This window comes from Nannobrachium achirus (assembly GCF_963921795.1).
Source record: "Nannobrachium achirus genome assembly, chromosome: 22".
Lineage (NCBI taxonomy): Eukaryota > Metazoa > Chordata > Actinopteri > Myctophiformes > Myctophidae > Nannobrachium > Nannobrachium achirus.
In genome coordinates this window covers 8,656,601-8,673,391 of record NC_137829.1, presented here as the reverse complement: position 1 = coordinate 8,673,391, position 16,791 = coordinate 8,656,601, and the positions used below count along the sequence as shown (strand labels likewise).

General features: G+C 42.3%; 1 protein-coding gene across 1 annotated transcript in view; it reads right to left on the bottom strand.

The window, feature by feature from the left end:
• Positions 1-9,086: 9,086 nt before the first annotated feature.
• tspan7 (tetraspanin 7) overlaps positions 9,087-16,791 on the bottom strand; it is a 17,958-nt gene continuing 10,253 nt past the window's right edge. Inside the window, exons 5-8 of the mRNA XM_080753772.1 lie at positions 16,676-16,791; positions 10,671-10,754; positions 9,671-9,756; positions 9,087-9,129 (exon numbers count right to left, since the gene is read on the bottom strand). The exon at positions 16,676-16,791 is cut by the window's right edge and continues 40 nt beyond it. Of these exons, the coding sequence (XP_080609898.1) occupies positions 9,688-9,756; positions 10,671-10,754; positions 16,676-16,791 (269 nt within the window). The 3' untranslated portion in view covers positions 9,087-9,129; positions 9,671-9,687. The remainder of the gene's footprint in view (positions 9,130-9,670; positions 9,757-10,670; positions 10,755-16,675) is intronic.

Sequence of the window (16,791 nt, the reverse complement as noted above, 5' to 3'; positions counted from 1 at the left end):
ACAACAACAACAACAGCACAGGCTGCAGCAGCAGCAGCTACAGTGCAGAGAGAGGTTGGCTCAGCTGTTGAGAATAGATTGGGGCACAGATCCAAGGGCATTCTGGACAGGACAGTGAGTGAACGTGTGCGCATGCTGTTAGGACACACTGTTATTATTTAGGCTGAAAAAGGTATTTTTTATAAAATAGCTAATGTCTCCGAGAAGGTTTTATGGTACCGGTTACCATCTCCAGGTATAGGCCTATGTATATCTAAGTAGTATAGGCTTGCCTATATGTGCGTGACATTGCAAACTGCTATTAAATAAACTCTTCAATCAAAAAAAATAAATAAAAAATAAAACATAGACACCAGTCCATTTCCTAGGCTAATATTTCAGATACCGGTAGGCCTTAATATTTCAGATACCGGTAGGCCTTAATATTTCAGATACCGGTAGGCCTATTGGTGTATTGGCCTCCTCCCTCGGACTGTTGTCTCTGTCTGTCTGTCTGTCTGTCTGTCTGTCTGTCTGTCTGTCTGTCTGTCTGTCTGTCTGTCTGTCTGTCTCAATGTGTGTGTGTGTGTGTGTGTGTGTGTGTGTGTGTGTGTGTGTGTGTGTGTGTGTGTGTGTGTGTGTGTGTGTGTGGTTTTGTCTACATTTCTACTGCAATTTCTTGTCCACTGCTGAGGGTCCTGACTTATCTAGGGCAGGGGTCTTCAACAGGGGGTCCGCGACCCCTAGGGGGTCCGCGGAGGTACTGCAGGGGGTCCGCGAAATTATTGCTTAAAAAAAAAAAAAAAAAAAAAAAAAAAAATGTTTTTTTTTCTTTTTTTCTTCTTCTCACATTTATGTTAAAAAATAAATCATGATTCTATCCATTTTGAATAGCTTGAATACATGATTACTATGCAATTGACAGATTGTTGATATTATTGACACAATTGGTTCTCAGTTAATAAGTAGTAGGCCCTATGTTTAGAAATGGTAGTGGTACGACCCTGCTCGCTGTAACTTACATGTTTAAAATAAAAAATATGTCGTAGCCCCGACCCCCCCACCCTACGAGGTGGTATGGTAGGGGGTCCCTGCTCCATCTCCCCATCAGTTTGGGGGTCCCCGGCCTGAAAACGTTGAAGACCCCTGATCTAGGGTATAGGAGACACAAGACAGAGAATAAGGCCATTACTAATAGCCTAAACCTAAGGCTATATCTACAGACTAGAACATAGGCAACCTTAAACCCATTTTCCACTGGCCCAACTCCACACCACTCCACACCACACCGCCCACTTGTGTCAGGTTTTCCACTACAAGGACCTGGGTAGAGTGGAGTGAAAGTGGTACTAAACAGGGTACTAAAAAGTATCCACTCTAGAGTAGGTCTGAGCTAGGCCAAACAGGGCCAAACACTTCATAATGACTGATCACTCACTGACTTTTCATTTAGACCACCAGGATATAGTTGTAATACATGATAATAGATTATATTGTGTTATAACCACTATTATAATCTATTAAAGTGTATTATAATTATCATAGTAATACATTAATACTTTATAGGGTATTATAATCACAGTTATAATCCATTATAGTGTATTATAATTAGGATAGTTGTAATACAAATGTATATTGTATTATAATCACAGTTAAAATGGTCAATTTGTTTCTTACCGATAGGGGTAGTTTTTTGTATGGAAAATGTAGATACTTTTATGTGGTGCGGTGTGGTGTGGTGTAGTGTGGTGTGGTGTGGTGCTAAAACTGCAGTCGAAAAGGGGCTTTATAGGCACCGGTGCCAGGCAACATTGGCACAGGGAAAGGATCACTGGCACACTGGCATAAGTGTGAGAGTTTTACATTTTAACATTAAATATTCCTCACAGCTAAATTACATCCTGCACATATAGGCCTAATTCTACTCAAACGCCTGACTGGGGAAGGAGATAAGTGGTGTACAATTGCTCTGAGTCTAACGATCTTTACATCCTGATGTGAAAGAAAATATTTCTAAAGAAGAAGAAGAAAAATAAAGGTTGTTATGTATAGCCTATCAAAATGAGCTGGACATATAACATTTTGATGTGGTGTCAGTTGGGTGTCATATTTAATGTTGATATGGCACACTGACTATAAGAAAATGAAAACATGGCACTTAGTGTCAAAAAGGTTGCGGACCCCTGCATGGTCTTCAATGATCTTGAAATGGTAACTAATTGGTATCATATTTATAAGCTGATTATGTTTTAATTTTATTTGATAGAAAATACATGGATATACAGGCAGTAGCCAGTAGCACTGCAGCCAGGAGGATGTGACATGACACTGACACATGATAGGATTGTCTTTGTTGACTAAATGTTATATGGAATAGTTAAGTCTGTCACAGCTCCGTTTCTATCTATAGGCAAATACATAGCCTAGGCATGATAAATAGCCTGTGTTAACATTGCCAATACCTGATTCAATACAGATCGATCTGGTATTAGCAGGTGAAATTTTATGTCAACATTTAAATTATAGTCCTACACTGTCTATATCTTGCTTTACTACTGTATAATAGGGCTACATTTGTGTTTGTCTTTGTCTCTCTCTCTCTCTCTCTGCGTGTGTGTGTCGTGCGTGCGCGCGGACCCGCTTATACAGCGCGTGTCTGTCGCAAGAAGCGAGCGAGCGAGCGAGCGAGCGGTGTGTTTGTGTGTAATAGCATTTCCCCCCTGGATGACTCGCCCATGCAGCCTATAGCCCCATTAAGCCTCGTCGGGAGGTGGAGGCGAGGAGGAGGAGGAGGAGGAGGCTGGGCGCACGGAAGCCGACGGCACGCACGCTCCATTAGCGGACCCACTGCCGCGCCGATCTGCCGGTAATTTGCGTAACGAGATGAGAGCGCCCCGGTTAGCGGTCTCCCTGGGTAACGGCCTCCCACCGCCCCCTTATCGCTCCTTGTTTCCGGAGCGCAACGCACACACTGATACGGGAGGCCACACACACGCACACACACGCATGCGCACCCACACACACAAACACACACACAAGCGCGCGGGCATAGACAGGCGTAACGACACTCCCGAGTCCCGCCACAAAGACACAGAGAGCGAGAGAGAGAGAACGAGAGAGAGAGAGAGAGAGAGAGAGAGAGAGAGAGAGAGAGAGAACGAGAGAGAGAGAGAGAGAGATAGAGAGAGAGAACGAGAGATAGAACAAGAGAGAGAGAGAGCGAGAGAGAGCGACCAGTCACGCTCCTCCGCTCGCTCGCTTTCTGTCATCTGTTGTCTGCGGAGCCTAGAAGCATCCAGTTACGTTTTTCATTGATACACAAGCGCCATCGTGTGGTCGTGATTGTATGTGTATGTGTAGGCCTATGTATGCGAATGTATGTGTGTTAATTAATATCTGTCAAGTGTTTTAATAAGCTATTCCCATAAAAATCATTGCTATGTAAGCAGGCATTTTTAACACATTAGATGTAATTTCCTGTGTTCTGGTGAATTTGGGGACTTTGATACCAAATTCAGGATACTCCTGCCGGATTCAGCAACCCTGGCTATAAGGTTACCGGTTCGACCCCTCGCGCTCCCCCTGCATGTAAAGTGTCCTTGAGCAAGACGCTGACTGAAACCCTACTGCTCCTAATGAGGATGGCCGGTTATGTAAGGCACACTGTAAAGTGCATTGGATAAGGCACTAAATGCACCATTTAGTGAACAGAAGTAGGCCTACATTTTGGGATACAAATGGTAAATCTAATTCCATTGAGGAGGGAGAACTCATGCAGGATACAGGATATACAAGTGAAATTGGAAAAGATGGGAGAAACAAAAACAGAACTAGAAGCAGTGCTCTTCCACAGCACAAGTCTCTGCCATTTCAGGTAGGCCTATAGGTTATTGTGGCCTCCCGATTCTTCTTGATCACAGGACTCTAGAGATACTGTCTACCGATTTGCATGATTTGTGGACAAAATCTGTAGGAGTAGTGTACAGAAATGTGTTTTGCAAACATCTGCCTCATTGTGGCGCTAGAACAGGGCCATGTGGAGTGTGTGTGCACAGTTTGGCTGTGACCGGGCCAACGGCGCCGGAGTCTCCGGCTGTTACCAGCTAATCTCCGGCCCGGAGAATAGCTGGTAACAAACTAATCGGACTAAACTAAACATACTCTCCTGGCAGAGACAAAAACGAACTAAATCCCGAAAGTAAAGCGACACAATCCCTTTTATGACCATAGGCCTATATGGAGAATCTCCATTGGAGATCCCTAACAGAATCCCTTTTATGCCCATATATGGAGATCCCTGCTCTGAGTATGTGACATCACTGTGATGTCACTTGTTTAAGCACACCATATATGGAGATCACTGCTCTGAGTATCTGACATCACTGTGATGTCACCTGTGATGTCACAGTGATGTGGCAGGGTAACCACAGTGTCAGGTGTTACCCGTCCAGACGGACAGATACGGTCAAGCTGTGATGGTTCTGACAGTAAACTGTAACAATAATCTATCTATAAATGCGAGAAGTCTCTGCGTGTCTGTCTGTCTGTCTGTCTGCGTGTATGTAATCCGCGTATCTCGAGAACCGTTCGTCCCACCGGCTTCAGATTCGGCACGCGCGTTCTCCGCCGCGGCGCGGAGTGCAGTGCCCGGCCTCGACCCGACCCGACGCGCGTTTTTTCCGAAACGGCGCAAAACGTTCGGAATCTCCTTATGCGGAGCTGATTGTTGATTGTTGACATCAGGCTGTTCCGGAGGAAATCGGCGCAAGCGCTGACTCATTGTGACATCATTTCATAAAAGGCTCTGACATCGCGTACGCAACATGAGTCAACACAAAATGCCGACATGAGTCAACACAAAATGCCATGGTTATGTATCTCCATATATGGGCATATGGGCAGATCTCCATATGGGCTACATATATGGGCATATGGGCACTGCTGACTCATATGGGCATAAAGGGGACACAGATATATGGGCATAAATGGACGTATCGGCACAAGGGCTGACTCATACAGAGATCTCCATATATGGGCATATGGGCAGATCTCCATATGGGCTACATATATGGGCATATGGGCAGGGCATATGGGCAATCTGACATCACTTCTGCTGACTCACGGCGCAAAACGTTCGGAGGCTGTTCCGGAGGAAATCGACCCGACGCGCGTTTTTTCCGAAACGGCACAAAACGTTCGGAATCTCCTTATGCGGAGCTGATTGTTGACATCAGGCTGTTCCGGAGGAAATCGGCGCAAGCGCTGACTCATTGTGACATCATTTCATAAAAGGCTCTGACATCGCGTACGCAACATGAGTCAACACAAAATGCCATGGTTATGTATCTCCATATATGGGCATATGGGCAGATCTCCATATGGGCTACACAGATATATGGGCATAAATGGACGTATCGGCACAAGGGCTGACTCATACAGAGATCTCCATATATGGGCATATGATATATGGGCATAAAATGAATGCCCCCATATATGGGCATAAAATGGATTGCAGACAGACAGATACAGATATCTCCATATATGGACATAAATGGACAGAGGCAAACAGATGGTCAAAGATCTCCATATATGGGCATAAAATGGACGCAGACAGACAGATACAGATATCTCCATATATGGGCATAAATGGACACAGGCAAACAGATGTTCAAAACGGGTCCTATGACCACAGGTATAATGAGGTTTGCATTAAAGGGGGAACCGGCACTGTGTCTGCAACACAGTTGGAGGCACAGACAGATACTCCATATATGGGCATAAAATGGACGCAGATAGACAGATATCTCCATATATGGGCATAAAATGGACCCAGAACTATAACTGCAGTGATCTCCATATATGGACATAAAATGGACGCCGACAGACAGACAGACAGATACAGATATCTCCATATATGGGCATAAATGGACACAGGCAGACAGATGGTCAAAACGGGTCCTATGAAAACAGGTATAATGGGGTTTGCATTAAAGGGCGGGGCATTCATTCCCTATTTACATTGTTCCGAGTTGGCCAGGTCGCCGACTAGACGCTGGGCCGCCCGAAGCTTCTAGTATTATAAATTGAAGCTGATAAATGTGGTGTGATTAGATGATCATTTTCTGTTCAACAAACACTATAGGCTACCATATAGCAATGATTACTTTATAGAGCTTTAACGTTAAGCAAAATAACAAACAAACACTCACTCACAGCACCTTCAGAGATACCTCTTACATAATACAGAGATAAGTAAGGGAATTGCCACAGCAGATCAAACCGATGATAAAGTTGCCCTTGGCTTCCCATATTAAAACATGTCTACACTTGATGGGCCTGAAACCTCCTGACTCTCTCTCAACACACGCACTCACTCACTCGCTCACTCGCTCACTCGCACGCACGCACGCACGCACGGACGCGCGCGCGCGCGCGCACACACACACACACACACACACACACACACACACACACGCACACTTAATCCCACAGGTCTTAATCCTCACCATGTCTAACATTAACCCTTGGACCCTAACCTTAACCCTCCTCTAATTGTAACTCTAAAACCTAAGCCTTAAAATAGACCTTGTCCTGAATACGGTTCAAAAAACAATCACGTTATTCAAATGCCAAAGAGAACATACAAGGTCGGGTTCTGATACCTCAAACATGGAAAAGTGTTCCTGTAACTTGTACATATGCAGAAGCTGTTGTGGAAAGATTTGGACCTTAAAAAATATAACAACTCATACGCAAACTACAATACACAACTTGAAAATAGATAGCCTATACTAAAATGAAGTCTAAGCTTAAGAAAATACAGTCAAAAGGTGAAAAAATTGACTGTGTACAAGGTAAGGAGAGTATAGCCTGTTTTATGCATTGTTAGCTGAAATGTAGGCTACATCACACCGTTGAAGCATAGCCTACATTAGGCAACAATCTACATTCATAACAGAATCATTACACAGGAACAACCAGTCACACTCAATTGTTATTGTGAATATTTATTGATAATAAGACCACTGATGGTGCCTTGGTCAACAGCATGGTGTGGTTCTTGTTTGTGAGTGTCTGGTGACATCATGAGTAAGCTGGATGGTATTACAACTCAGTATTTACATTAAGTTAAGGGCAGAGAAAGAAGTGGGATAAAGTGGCAAACGTACATTCAACAAACAAATTATCAAATTTCTAAGCGATCGAAGAAGCTTTTAATGATATAGCAAGTCTGAATAATAAAATAAAATAAATAAATTAGGCATCCCAGAAAACAAGACTGACTCACACATTGTCAAACAGAACATTTCTCAGTCAAATTTATAGACTGAATGACTGTCACACATGCACACACGCACGCACGCATGTGTGTGTGCGTGCGCACACATACACACAAACACATACGCACACATACACTCACATACAAAATCAGATAGAAAATCACTGGGTAAAACAATAGATTCAGTGTAAATTACTATTAATATACAGCAAAAGTTATACAGTATAATCTGTTGCACAAGAAAACAGATTAATAGCTCAGACACAACACTTATATAATTTATCTTATTAGAATGAGAAACACCACATGACATCAATTACGTGTCCATTACGTATCTACAGAGATAATGATACCATTGATGCGCTTCATTTCATATTGAAGATTAAATATAAGGTCCAAATAGCTAACGAATATATTATAAATGAACTAATCATATGTATTGTTTGTGCCGAAAAATTGTAAAACGTAAATTAGTAGATTATGCCTTTTCATTGCTATCGCTGGTGTCTACTTAAAGATGATTTATAACTCTGAGCCAAACCATTAATAATCAATTATAAAATGTCACAAAAGGCCTTTACCACCAGCAAATACTGTAAGATAGGAAGCAGACTGATAGAAAAATCAACTTCTCTTCTACTATAAAGTTGCCTTTTAAATATGAATTCTGATTCTGATTGAACTAGTCACAATTTACAATAAAGTGCTTTTATTAACCTTATCATATGTAAAGGCAATTTTACATGTAGGCCTATGTTTAAAAGGTCAATGGGTTGCTATTTTAACATTTCTTTGTAAACCTTGGGAGAAAATGGATATTTTAACTTTAATACGAAGAAGTAAGGGTCCAAAAGTTGCAATGGCGATTAACAAAACACCATTTGAAGAATCTATGTGTACATATACATTTAACTGATACACTAAAAGATTCCAAATTGAGGCTTGAAGTGATACCAAAGTGGCAATCAATTTCATGCATCGCTTCACATTTTAATCTGTCACTGAATTGCTTTGTGTAATTGCATATTCAGGAAAAGAAATGTACATTGGCTGTAAAAATCGAAATGCTCTCTAAACATGATCACATTCCTCCCTCTGCTAACCCTGTTCTTGTAGGCTCGGTTTAGTTTTTTAATCATTCTTAGTAAGTAAAAACCTAAAATGCCATCATCAATATTGATTCTCAATTTTTTTACAGATGATTTTTAGGCAGTTATTTTGCTTTATACAGGACAGTGCAGAGCAACAGGAATATGGGGGCAGGGGAAGGGGAACGACATGCAACTCAGATCTCCAGTAGGAATTGATCCTGGGTCGTGGTCTCATGTGGTCGACGACGACGCACATCTGGTCACTATACTGACAGATTTTCGATAAAAAAAGAAGGAGAAAAAATCACAACCATAGATATATATATATACACCAGTGAGCAAGAGCAAAATCGAACAGTTCAAATACGTTTTTCAAGCTTTAAATATGTCATATCTGTACAAGGATTATGCAGTGACCTTACTTGATGAAAGTCTGCGGAACATGCTGCACTCATCTGTGGAGTCGAGTTGCCTCCAATCGCTGACCTAAGACCAGTGACGGTGCGTCTACTCACGCACCAGCTCACATGAAGCTGATGGAGAGTAAGCGCTTAAGCGCAACTCACACACCAGGCAGCAAGGTAAAGTATAGTTTCAAAAGCTTGGATGCTACAGCAGTGAGTTAAGGAATGGTGCTTTACAATAAGTTACATTGAGATCTTACATTGAGACAGCAGACAGAGAGACAGAGGGCGAGGTCAAATTTCAATTCAGAAGTGTGCTAGCGTCGCAGGAATCCCCCTTCCTCTTCTATCAAGGTGCAAGTTTGTCTTCTCCTCTCTGAAGAAAAGTAACCATTATGATTGTGTGTATATGTTTGTGTGAGTATGTTTATTTGTATGTGTACAGCAGTGGTTCTCAACATGTGGGTCGGGACCCCCAGGGAGGTCCCCAAGTTGTTTTGGGGGGTCCCCAGATGATTAACTTAATGTGCAACATTGTTTTCTTTCTCAACAGTAAACAAACTAACATAACATTTAAGTGTATATAGAGGGTATCTGTAGATTTCTAAAGTGACAATTTAAGGACTTTTTAAAACCTCTAAAATGACAAATTAAACATTGGCCAAATTGTTAAATATTAGAGGCAGAAATTGTGAAAAATGTGAGCATGTAGATCAGCTATTTTCACAATAGAACCGTGTTATACAAAACGTAATGCCTCAACTCTTAGTGCTTGTCTGTGTGTGTGTGTGTGTGTGTGTGTGTGGGGGGGGGGGGGGGGGGGGGGGGGTCCCAGTTAAAATATGATTATTTTGGGGGTCGCTGCCTGAAAAGGTTGAGGACCACTGGTGTTCAGTATGCATTTGAATGTCTTTCACCTGTCCTAACACAGCAGCTACACCATCTCATACTGGTTGGCTGTAATGATCCTGGATAGGCAGCAAGCCAGCAACATGCCAATCAGCTGAAAGACAGACAGACAGTTGTATAAATTTAGGGTTAATCTTCCATTTTGAACAGTCTCTTATTTACAGATGACACCCACAGAGACACACAGATACCTGACAATGACATGCATCCTCTGTGATCAGATTGTAAGTCAAATGGGTGAAAAGTCATACATATGTAGTACTGTATTATACAAGGGTAGAACCCAAGATTAATTGAATTTCAACCAACCCAATCCACATTGCTCAAGGTGATCAGAGACACGCTTTTACACATTAATTATGAAGTGGAAATGCGTGGATCATAACTTAAACTAGCCGTGGCATATTGATTGTTTTGCAAAAACAACTCAAATGTCATACAACAATGTGACAGCGACTTTGCTGTCCATGTAAATCAGGGGTCCCAAATATACAGCCTGCCCTCCAATTTTGTATGACACCTCAGTCAATATTTTTGATTCATTGTGTCCGATCCTCTGAATAAATGTAGGCAAAATACACCAACAGAGCATCAACTGCGTGAGAGAGAGAGATTAAAAGGAAGCATGCATGGCTTCCTCTTTCAATTTTTCTCTCCCCGACTTGGCTTGACTTTTATCCAGAAGGCACCTCAGATTTAAATCAAATCAATCAAAACCAATAGCAGAGGCTATGCACTTAAATCTCCAGCAAGCTAACACAAGACCTGCAAACTAAAAAAACGTTCTATTTTCCATTAAAGAAAGCAATGCTGGTATCGGTAGTGTAGCAAATGACTATTGAAACTATTGTTTATAATATTGAGAATCATTCTATTTATTGATCACTATCACCTATTTCATTAATAATATATTGTATTGGCTTATATTCACCAATGAAACATGTTTTATTTGCTCGCCATACAGAGAATTGGCAGAGGTCATTAGTCTTTTCTTTTCCCCTATCTCACCTGTGAGAAGGCTATTCCAAACGTCACCCCTGCAATGATGGCCATGTTGGTTTCCATAAACTCTGTGACCAACTCATAGCATCCCTGAAACACATGGAAAAGGTTAGAGCGCAGAGGGTACATGGAAGTATCATAAGTGCTAATGAGGGACGAACAGAAGGGCAGCTGTGAAATTATTAATGCACAGGGAGAGATTATATTCAGATTAAGACAACTTTATTGATCCTAAAAAGGGCAATTTGTCGGCGGCTTGCACAGTCCATACACATGACTCGAAACACACACAGGCAAGGTAGTCATGTGTGAGAGGCAACAGATCAACATACTGTACATACAGTAGGTCAATAAAAGAAAAACATGAGCAGTAGTCATACAAAATCACTACTGTCTGCATTTATAGCCTGAAAGCGGGAGTAATGAAGGACTGTTCATTTTTTCCACTATGTTGGGCAAAAGTAGTATACCTACTATAAGGGCTCGTACACACTGCACGACCTTTTACGCAGATTATGCTGTCGCCGACCATTTTTGGCGCTCGGCGACAAAACCGCCGATCTGCCGCAAGATCGGACTTTGCTCGCCAGAGGTTTTTCTCGTTGTGTGTGAAAGACACCGCGAGAAGATCTGGCTGCGATAATAGTGCTCGGTGCTCCCTCCCGATCGTTTCTACACATCTAGCAGGCTTGATGTTTGGCTCTGTCACAGCGCGCACCCAGAGAAGAAGTGCTCTCTCTCTCTTTCTCTTTCTCTCTCTCTCTCTCTCTCTCTCTCTCTGTGTGTGTGTGTGTGTGTGTGTGTGTGTGTGTGTGTGTGTGTGTGTGTGTGTGTGTGTGTGTGTGTGTGTGTGTGTGTGTGTGTGTGTGTGTGTGTGTGTGTGTGTGTGCACAGAGAGAGACAGAATGAAAATCATCTGCGTTCCTCCCTCGCTGCACACACATCACGGCCACGGGAGCCTTTCACGTTTTCGTTGGACATTGGAATAAAAACAAACGTTGGCTATATGTCTCGGGTCTAGATCATATCGTGGTGAAATATCTGGCAGTGTGTGATCCCTTGTCAGTGATCAATCTCATAGAGTGAAAACCACAACGATATTATGGCAGCCGATTTCAAGAAAGACAATCGTGTAGTGTGAAATACTCCAACAATCCACCACTTAAATATCGTACAGTGTGTCTGAGCCTTTATGGTATGTTTTTGTGCACCTCTGTCTAAGTTAAAAAGCAACTGAAGTGATACCAAAAGGTAATGTGAATTGTTAAAACACTGCAAACCACTGATTGGTCAGAAAGAATCTTCACTAGCATGTTGTGTTACGACGGACTCTAAACAAGTCATTCTAAATGTTTATGTTTAATGAATCAGTATTAAGCAATTGCATTTTTTCTAAAATGTTAGAAGAATCACACACTATATTATGATAGATGTATTACTAGTAAGACGCCTCAGGGCGACAAGCGAGGTGGCGCCACAGTGATGTGGACATCAGGGCTGTCAACATCAGGGCTGTGGACATCAGGGATCTCCATATATGGGCATAAAAGGGATTTGTTCCCCTGGCAGCATAGGGATCTCCATATATGGGCATAAAAGGGATTTGTTCCCCTGGCATCACAGGGATCTCTCAAACAGGGCATCATTAATATTGATGACATCAGGGAACTACATATATGCAAACCCATTCTGGTAGAGTGGTTCCCCTGAGGGCGAGGTCGTGCCACCGTGATGTGGACATCAGGGATCTCCATATATGGCATAAAATGGATTTGTTCCCCTGGTATCACAGGGATCTCCATATCTCCATATATGGACATAAAAGGGATTGTTCCACCTGGCATCACATGGATCTCTCTAATAGGGTATCATAAATATTGATGACACCAGGGAACTCCATATATGGGTATAAAAGGGATTCTGTTAGTGTGACATCACAGTGAAGCCAGAGCGTGATGTCAGAGCAGCAAACCTATTCTGGTAGAGTGGTTCCCCTGACATCACAGTGACATCAGAGCATGATGACATCATGATGACACATTTTTACGGTCTATGGGTTTGCCCATAGAAAAACGTCTACACGTCTACGGACAAGCTGTGACATTTCTCATGGTAAACTGCGACCTTCGGTCGCAATTATAGATATTGGCAGTCTCAATAATTGCAATTGTCTGTACTTGTGTTCTTGTAAAACATCATCAGTTGCAGCCCCAATTTGCATTTTGCAAATAGGCTAATCTTTGTGTTCTTAATTGAGAAACAGGTTTCCAGACACTATTAACGTCAGCATTAGCTTTGACTGTAGCATTGCTTAGCACTCTTCTATGTAGAGGCCCTATCTATGATGACAATAGGGGTCCTATCTGCAGTGGAAAACAAAATAAAGTATGGTATGGTTATGGTGGGTTTTCAAAAGGCATTCAACACCATAATTAATGATATCCCTTTAAGCAAGCTTATAGGGCTTTGGGTTTTAATGAGGTTATTTGTGGGGAGTGGTTGAAATGAATGGCTCATGTCCTCACCTCAACCACTAACATATGGGGTCCCCCATGGGAGCTTTTAGGTCCTCTTTTCTTATTACTATATGTTAATGACATGAAGTCGGAAAGAGACGTATTAACTGAATTACAGAAAGACACTACTATTATAATTCGCCCTACAGACACAGGCTATAATCATTCAAAACATCTCTGATTACGACTTTACGACAATTAAATGATGACACTTTCTACAGAAAACTCCCGTCTGATCCCACTAGTCACTTTAGTCAGTACATGAGCAATTGCTACATTGGTTTGAAAATGGTGAAATCATTAAACATGAATATGCATTTATGAAAAATGTCCCTGTCATTCCTGTATTCGTTCACCATAGGTGCATAAATCAATTCCAGACAATTCCATTAGTGGGTAGACCAGTAGTTAGTAGTATTGATTCTTTAACTTCCAATGTTTCCACTTTTGTTGACTATTGCCAGAAGCCATGGGTCACTTCTCTCCCCTCCTATATGAAGGATTCGATTGATTTTATTAATAAGCTAAAGTCTGTGGTTACCCACTTACCCACCACAGATTGTCTGTTGGCCACACTGGATATCAGAAGCCTTTACACCAACATCCCACACAGGGGTGGTGTCAGCACAGACCCAGCACAGCCTGTGTCACTGAGCTCACTGAACTGATATTGACTGATACTTTCTGAACAAAAACATATTTTTCTTACAAACCAAGGGGACAGCCATGGGTAGCACAATGGCCCCTAACTACACTAGCCAACACACAAGAGGAGGTTGAATGAACTGAAACCAGCACTCCCCAAAACACCAGGTTTTAGGATCTCCCTAGAGCTCCCTCTGGTGGAACAACTGTTTACATCACTATGCTTAGAAATGTAATAGACTATTTGGGAACTACCTTGTTTACAAGCCTGTGGACCATACACATTTTAATATGTGATACCCTCTCCTCCACTCTGACCCACTTGAGGCTAATAAAAGGATCAGGGAGGGATGTAGTTTAAGGATGAACCTGACCAATTTATATTGCAAGGTCTGTAGCTTATTCTTTAATATATATTAATTTATTATGTATATATAAGAGCACTTCTATCTATAAAAGTGAATATTCTAGCTAGACATTTTACTTTTTTACTTACAATCACAGTCCGACTTAATGTCATTAACATGTAAGAAGAAAAGAGAACCTAAAAGGAACCCCACACATTAAGTGGTTGTGGAATGGGTTGCCTGCAAGCCTCAAAGACCAGCTGAAATGGCTTTTTGTGATCACAGCGACGATTGGGTGGGGGGAGAAATCCCCTCCGGCTATGGGATCAAAATCCTGCAGGTACATGCATGGCTGCCTGCTGCAACAAGGCAGTACTGAATAAAGTACATGTGCCTGTGTCCTGTAAGCCCTGTTCTGTGCAGTGGTCATCTTTATTGTTAGGATTTCTCAATAGTCTTTGTTGTTGAAAAGCAAACTTCAAGCCATATGTTTAGCACCTACTAGTAGCCATTGATGCAGTGTGGAGACAGTTGCATTCAGAAACCTTTTCACACCAACTGATCTACCGACTTCATTCAACTTACAGTCTGTAGTAGTTAAGTATGTTTAGTGTTTAGCCCGCTTTAAGTCAACTGAAGTCAGGAGATCAGTCGGTTGAAAGGTGTGAAATAGTTGCTGAATGCAGCTCTCTACGCATCGCACAGACAGTCGGCTGGTATATGGCACTAAGAATAGCTGACATTCACTTTTTAACATATCATGCTTAACTGCGGGTCATTTGAGAAATCATAGCAATACAAAGATGACCTGGCTTACAGGACATAGACACAAGGCTTTAATTGAACACTATTTAGACTATAGTGGTTTGTGTATTTATCAAATCTGTCTTATTTATTGTTGATGATTAGTTCAAACGACAAACATTAAGGAATATATTAGCAATAGCTAGATCTATTAAAATAATTGGCACAGCCACACAGATATGGGCTGTCTTCCTCCATATACAGTATGGGCATTCCCATATGAAGTCCTGTTAGATATGGGCTTAATATTGATGACATCAGGGATCTCCATATATGACTAACCTGACTTGCGTCAGATGGTGGCAGTAGTGCGTAGGCTACCGCTCTACTTTACCATCTGAGATCTCTCGGTGGGAGTTGATAACGCTCGTAAAGCCCCGGGCCGGACCAATCAGCGGCAGCTACGGGCGGTCTCTGAGCGTCTCTGAGCCAATAGAGTCTGATTGCAGACCACGTGGATGCAGACAGGCCAATATGAGTGGTTGGAGTTGGCACTCCCAGACTGTGACAGAGAGACGGCCACATCCAATCACCTGCTAAAGAATTTCAAAAAATGGCCCGCCTCTTACATCGAGTCTGCCCGAGAGATCTCAGATGGTAAAGTAGAGCGGTAGCCTACGCACTACTGCCACCATCTGACGCAAGTCAGGTTATCCCATGACATCACAACATACAATTCCTTTTATGAACCAGCCACACCACTGTGATGTCAACTGTTTATGCTCATATATGGAGATCCCTACTCTGGGTATTTGACATCACTGTGATGTCACAGTGATGTGTCAGGGGAACCACAATGGCAGGCATTATCCCTGCTCTGAGTATCTGACATCACTCGGATGTCACCTGTGATGTCACAGTGATGTGTCAGGGGAACCACAGTGTCAGACGTGACAGAGATACGGTCAAGCTGTGACCGTTCACATACTAAACTGCGACCTATGGTTGCAATTAATCACATTATTCTAGTTTTCAAGACTGACTGACTTCTCACCAGCCTTGGAAGTAGTAGTACAGTAGATCTTGTGCCCGAAAAGGGTGCCCAACCCTGGTGTAGCAGTGTGTTCCTAGGGGCCTACAAGACCTGGGGGCATTACTGTGAATTCACTGGACAGAAGATGTTGAGATTGGCTTATAACTCATTTTGCTTTCTGGGCCACCTGTTTCTCCCAAAGGAAGAAAAACCTCTTTGCTGATCTCGAATGATCTTAGAGCAGACTTTCACAATACCATTTAGGCTATTGTTATCCTTCACAGAGACAGATGAAAAGGTATATCATGAAGACAAGCCACATGTCACTATACCAACCAAACAAGTGCTTTGTTTGTCCTTTTTCACTCTGTATTGTCTCTCTTTGGGCTCGCTAATATGGTTTACATATTATAACTTGCTTCTCCTTTCCATTTGTTATTCAAGTTATGTGTGAAGTGCATGATTGTGGCACTTATACTGTATAGAAAATATACTTTGAACAAGTATGACAGGATTTGATTTATTACTGGCTGAAATATACATTCATGAATACATAATGCCATTGGACCTGCCTTCTAGCTGAAAGAATGACTGGCAAACAGGCCCAATGACAAATGAACAGACGGGCAGCCTGACTAACAGATAGATGAACACGCACGCACGCACGCACGCACGCACACACACACACACACACACACACACACACACACAAACACACACACTGACCTGGTGGAAGATCTTGTTTGGAGCTACAGTCGCATTTCGCAGATCATCTGGACTGCAGTCGGAGGAGTTGAAGCAACAGCTTGGAGGAAGGCCATTGGCTGGGTAATACACACTAG